The 6,802-nt window shown below is 36.7% G+C and overlaps 1 protein-coding gene across 1 annotated transcript in view; it reads left to right on the forward strand.

Annotated features, from left to right (window-relative positions):
- DOCK2 (dedicator of cytokinesis 2) overlaps positions 1-4,855 on the forward strand; it is a 322,820-nt gene extending 317,965 nt beyond the window's left edge. The window contains exon 52 of the mRNA XM_081939650.1: positions 4,745-4,855. Within this exon, the coding sequence (XP_081795776.1) occupies positions 4,745-4,813 (69 nt within the window). The 3' untranslated portion in view covers positions 4,814-4,855. The remainder of the gene's footprint in view (positions 1-4,744) is intronic.
- The last annotated feature ends 1,947 nt before the right edge of the window (positions 4,856-6,802 follow it).

Here is a 6,802-nt window from a genome sequence, read left to right on the forward strand (position 1 = left end):
ATCATACTAACTTAACCAAAGATGATTCAGGACACCTTGACATCTAATATATCTGTCAGCATATCGATTTGTTAAAAACATACAGATTGAACATTAACTACAAAAAAATATTTTTATGTTAGTTCTCCAGAGACAGAATTTCAGTGCATCAGCATTGCATTTTGATTCCTCAAGGATTCATTCAAAAATAAATTGCACCTAATTTAATGAAAATATATGCTAGCTTGAAACTTTGATTTTTTTTCCATTGTATAATATAGGGAATAAATTAGTCCCAGCAGAAAACTGGAAGGCAAAAAGCTATTTCTCAGTTCTTCCTTGTCAATCTTGCAGACAATTTTAGACCAAGCTGAGGTGGAAACGTTGTCCTGAATATGTAGGATTGTCTGTTCATTCTAGAATACAGAACCTGGGATTATTTTTGAGACTTGCCAAGTACAGAGCTTGTCATAGAGGCAAAACAATAGTTTTTAATGTGATATGTAGCGTGCATATCCTATCTACTTCTCTGGTTATATTTACATTTTCCGAACTATCCCTCAGAGATGTGAACCAAAGCCCATCTTTGTTCTTCTTTCTAAATTTGCACTTTGCAAATGTTGTTTTATATATAGCTTCCTTTGGTGTTGAGGTCATCTAACTTTGCATTGGGGAAACACTTCTGTTCTGTGCTGGGGAAATAAATATTACTGCTCCTCTCTCCAGATGCTGCATTCCAAGTAAGAATCCTGATAACTAATTAGAGGGAATAAATTACTTAACGGTATCTATTAATTACTTACATCTTCCTGTCTCCAAATCCAGTAGAGAGGGCATGCTGTGGGTTCAATTATATAGGGAGCTACATTTGGCAGTGAGCTTTCTCAACTGCCACGCCTGCATTGTAGAATATCGTTCTCCCTGAGGTTAAGTTGGCACCATTGCTCCTAATTTTCTGAAGGTCCCATAAGACCACATCTAGCCTGTGGATGCCAGAAAGCAGGCATTAGTGATATGACTCTGTTATTATTAAACTCCATTCACCCATTATAGAATAGAATAGAATAGAATAGAATAGAATAGAATAGAATAGAATAGAATTCTTGGCCAAGTGTGATTGGACACACAAGGAATTTGGAACATATGCTTTCACTGTAAATAAAAAAATACATTTATCACGATTCATAAGATGCAACACATAATGATAGTCATAACTTACTAATAAGCAATCAAATCATACTAGGAAAAATAAAACAATATAAATTTTAAAGATACAAGCAACAAGATTGTTCTATGTACAATCCTTGTTTTATTGATTGCATGTAATATTCTAATTTTCTGAGATTGTGGATTTGGGGTTTTCATGAGCTGTAAGCCATAATCATCACAATTATGACAGCTTGAACTATCTTGCTTTGCATGTAATGAGTCTATCTCATATATTAGTTTCACCTTTTAAGTTGCATTACTGAAATAAACGAACTTTTGCACAATATTCTAATTTTTTGAGTTTCACCTGGATGTCCAGGATGTGAGGGGTCTGTAAATATTTTAACAGCCCTCTTTTTGACTTGTGTAGTATACAGGTCCTCGATAGAAGGAAGGTTGGTAGCAATTGTTTTTCTGCAGTTCTAATTATCCATTGAAGTCTGTGTCTGTTTTGTTTGGTTGCAGAGCCAAACCACATAGTTATAGAGTTGCAGATGACAGACTCAGTAATTCCTCTGTAGAACTGAGTCAGCAGCTTTTTGGACAGTTTGAGGTTTCTGAGTTGGCAGTGATGATGTTCTTTGATGTTTTTTGATGATGTTTTTGATGTTAGATGTCCATTTTAAGTCTTGAGATATGATAGAACCTAGAAACTTGAAGGTCTCTAGTGTTGCTGCCTTGTTGTCTTATAAGAGGTGGTAATATAGGGGGGTTTCTCCTAAAATCTACTACCATTTCTACGGTTTGGGGTATATTTAGTTCAAGATTGTTCCGGTTGCAACACAAGGCTAGTTGTACAACCTCCCATCTGTATGCAGATTCATCATTATCTAGAATGAGACCAGTAACTGTTGTATCATCTGCAAACTTCAGTACTTTAACAGATGGATCTTTTGAGATGCAGTTATTGGTGTATAGAGAGAAGAGAAGTGAAGAAAGCACACAGCCCTGGAGGGCCCCTGTGCTAATTGTACAGGTATCTGACATGATTTTGCCTGCTTCACTTGCTGCTTCCTATCTATTAGGAAGCTTATGATCCATTTACAAATGTGGTTAGGTACAGCTAGCAGATTTAGTATAGTTAGAAGAATATCTGGAATGATGGTATAGAATGCTGAGCTGAAGTCTACAAGAGGACCCCTGTGTGTGTCTTTGGAAATTCAAGATGTTGTAGGATGTAGTGCAGAGTCATATTAACAACATTACCCGTTGATCTATTTGCTCGGTAGGCAAATTGCAAGAGGACTAAGAACAGATCCATGATGGTTTTCAGGCGGGCCAGCACTAGTCTTTCATAGGTTTTTATAACTACAGATGTTAGAGCAACCCGTCTGAAGTCATTCAGTTCCTTGATGGAGGGTTTCTTTGGCACTGGGATGATAGTAGAGTGTTGGAAGCAAGAAGGAACATAGCATATCTCCAGTGATTTATTAAAAATGCAGGTGAAGATGGGGGCCAGTTGGTCAGCACAAGCTTTTAAGCAAGAAGGAATTATCTTGTCTAGGCCTAGTGCTTTTCCTGGCTTTTGTCTGTGAAATAGACCTTGCACCTCACTTTCTGTAATCACCAGAGATGGTGGGCCTGATGGGATGGGGTCAGTTGTAGGAGGCTTGGCTGTTGTAGGTGTGTCTGAGATGGGGATTGTGGAGGTGGGTGGCAGTAGTTTTGTCTTTACCTGCAATAAAACACATTCAGGTCATCTGCCAGTTGCTGATTTCCTTCAGCCTGGGAAGGTTGTTTGTTGTAATCGGTGATATCCTAAAGAGTTTTCCATATGTTTGCTGGTTCATTTGTTGATAACTAGTTCCTTAGCTTTTCAGAGTAGCTTCTTTTTGCTGCTCTGATCTTCCATGTTAATGTTTCTGGCCTGATTGTATTGTAAATTATCTCTTTTTTAGCTGTGTTTTTACAGTTGTAACATTTTTAACAAAAGCAAGACATTTGTAAAATAGGTTTTACCCCATTTTGCGATCTTTCTTGCCACAGTTCTTAAGTGAATCATTGCAGCTGCTAAGTTAGTAACATGGTTGTTAAGTGAATCTGGCTCCCCCATTGACTTTGCTTGACAGAAGATTGCAAAAAGTGATTACAGGATCCCAGGACCCTCAACCATCATAAATATGAGTCAGTTGCCAAGCATCTGAATTTTGATCACAGGAGCCAAGCGATGCTCTGATGGTCATAAGTATGAAAAATGGTCATCAATCACTTTTTTCAGTGATGATGTCACTTTGAATGGTCACTAAACAAACTGTTATAAGTTGAGAACTACCTGTAGCTTGCAGAAAGAGGATGAACAAATCTGTCTTCTTAAATATTTCCCTAACAGGAAGAATTAACTTTAAATACATCAGTCACCTAATTAGACACGTATAATTTGAGTTCATTCAGGCTTTTTACAATAATGTAGCTCTTTCAAGAAAAGAAGCCATTGAAACTGCTGATTACCTCCAAACCCAATGGGATTACTCTGACATTTGTTCAACTACCTTGAGGAAATTAGCAGAGTAACCCAAAGAGCCTCTTGGCTTCCTAATCCTGGTGGGATATCAGAGATGCATCTCTGAGGCAACTTTCATCAGGTCTCTAAAATTATCAAAGTATTCTTGTTTTTATCCAAAAAAAAAGCCTCTTCTCTAGACTTCAGTGGATTTTTCTGTGAACTATGATTGCTCTGCTTTAAAAGGTATCCTTCCAAGTCTGTAATTTCTTCATTGCTTTCCAAACTCTATCTGAACATAGAGCATATTATAGAACATAGAATCATGGGATTAGGGGAGACATGATAGCAGTGTTCCAATATCTCAGGGGTTGCCACAATGAAGAGGAAGTCAAGCTATTCTCCAAAGCACCTGAAGGACAAGAAACAATGAATAGAAACGAATCAAAGAGAGAAGCAATTTAGAACTGAGGAGAAATTTGTTAAGTTAGAACAATTAATCAGTGGAACAACTTGCCTCCAGAATTTGTAAATGTTCCAATACTGGAAGATGTTGGATAACCATCTGTCTGAAGTGGTGTATGATTCCTGCATAGGCAGGGGGTTGGAATAGAAAACCTCCAGGGTCCCTTCCAACTCTGTTATTCTATAGAGCTGGAAGGGACCTCAGAGATCTTCTGCTGTAATGCCCATCTCAAATCATCCCAGTCAAATGGTTGTCTAGTCTGTTTTCGAAAACATCTATTGATGGAGCATCCACAACTGACACCCAAGCTGATTAATTGTTCTCACTGTCAGAAAATGTATCCTTACCTATTGATTGGATCTCTCATTAACCACCGATTACTTTTTGTCCTGCCCTCTTGTGTTTTGGAGAATAAATCAATCCCCTTTTCTCTGTCACAGCCCCTCAAGTACTGGAAGGCAGTTATTATGTCTTCCCTAATTGTTTTCTTCCAAAAGCCAGCTATTGTGAGAAGGGTGAGAAATATTTTTTCCCTCATATAATGTTCTTTCTTCACAGAAAGTGAAGTCAACCCTGAAACGATTGCTTACAATAAGGTCACAGAGAAATACAGATGTTAATATCCAATCTTTTCCTTCTCTTCTATCTAGTACAAGTCCAAGCAACCTGAAGATGGAAGGTGTACGAGTGAACGGCAACCTGATGTCTCAGACCTGTGAATAAATTCCACTGTTTGAAAGAAAATAATTATAGGCAAATTTTTTAAAAAAAACCCGATTCTAAATTGGAAATGAAGGTTGGCTTACAATGTTGATAATTTATATAATATCATTTGTACTATCAGTCAAAACTTAATGCTGTTGCACTCATAAATGTGTTACTTTGGTGATATGCAAGATTTGTTAATCTGTTCTTAATCTCAATACGTTGGGAATCAATGACATGAAGTGGCCATTGGAGAAAGCATTTATCTTCCACTGTGCATAGAAGATAATGTAACCCAAACAATATAACCCTGGACTTGAAGTTTACAATTATTTTGCCTTATATTTGCACGTTGTATTGTATATATGTGTGTGTGTGTGTGTGTGACAGCAAATATAGATTTGTGGTCATAATCTATTGCATATAATCTATTGATACCACCTATTCCAATCCTTGTATATTAACATTAGAAACTGGATCTTAGTTGATTCCACTGCACTGAAAAATCAGTAATGAGGTTTGCTAAAATCAAAATTGTATGCGATCAACATCTTACTTGATTCCATGGGACTTATCATTATGCATTTATCTTCCATTGCTGAAATATCTCTTATGACTTCTCTCTACTCCATTTTATTGCTTGTTCCGGGGGGGGGGGGGGGAAGAAAGATGGTTAAGTGACATATTTGTTTCATATTAGGAAGCAATCTGACTTTCTTGACTTAAGTAGTTCTTTTCCAAAATGGGCAATACCGGTCTTCTTGGCAATGTACTGTCATTAATTAATGAGTTGTAATAGCCGAGGCTGAGTTTGCCCATAGGTTTGTGTGTGAAATATTTTAGTACCATAGTATGTTTTTAAAATGTTCTGTCATAAGCTGTATCATCTTTCTTTTAGGAAGTCATTTCAAGAAATATATCTTTATTGGTTCATTATGCCAACAGTATGTCAAAATATTCATTAGTTTCCGTAATTTCTACCTGAAGCACACAGTACAACTGCTTTGATCTAATAAAAATATGATCAAAGGGACTTCTTTTTTAAAAAGTGTTCAACTTCTTGCCTCAGGGCGCAACTGAAAGTTACTTTGGAATTGCTACAAGAATGGGGGTGTGGTATTAACTTACTCTTAATAATTGATATTCTGATGTAGTAGAATTTTAAAATAAGGGAGCCCAGCAACGCTTACTATTTGTTTCCCCTTACTTGAAATGTTCACTAGCATAAAAAACAATCCAGCCTGAATGATAAGGCGGCTGTAGTTGGATTTTTTTTTTTTTTTTTTGAGTCTGCAGTCGCTATCTCTATAACACATAGAATATTGGAAAATATAAAGGCACCAGTTCAAGTTCTCTTTTTGGATTTATTCCCAGGTCATGTGAGTCTTGTAGGACTACAGGTAGTCCTCAATTTAAGAGCTCAGTTGAGCCCAAAATTTCTGTTGCTGTGAAACATTTGTTACGTGAATTTTGACCCATTTTGCGACCTTCCTTACCACATTTGTTAAGTGAATCACTGCAATTTTTATCTTAGTAACACAGTTGTTAAGTGAATCTGGTTTGACTTTGCTTGTTAGAAGATCACAAAAGGTGATTGCATGATCTTGGGATAGTGCAATGGTTGTATGTGTGAAAACGGTCATAATTCACTTTTTTCAATGCTGTTGTAACTTTGAATGATCACTAAATGAACTGTTATCTATTGAGGACTACCTATGCAAACTTTCTTGGCATTTATTCCCAAAATCTGGAATTCTGAAAGTCAGAACTGCAGAAGTTCCAAGATACAGAACTCCAGATTCTGTATATATATTCTGTATATATATATATTAGTGTATGTATACACACACACACACACACACACATACATACATACATACATTACAATAAAAAGCAATCACCTTTCTTCTTCCACCAAGAGGCAAAAACATTTATTTCAGCAAAAATAGTACATACATTCCATCAGCAGGAAAAAACATATTTCTGCAGAAACATTGCATGCA

The sequence above is a fragment of the Natrix helvetica genome (genome assembly GCF_964273705.1).
Source record: "Natrix helvetica genome assembly, chromosome: 1".
Classification (NCBI taxonomy): domain Eukaryota; kingdom Metazoa; phylum Chordata; class Lepidosauria; order Squamata; family Natricidae; genus Natrix; species Natrix helvetica.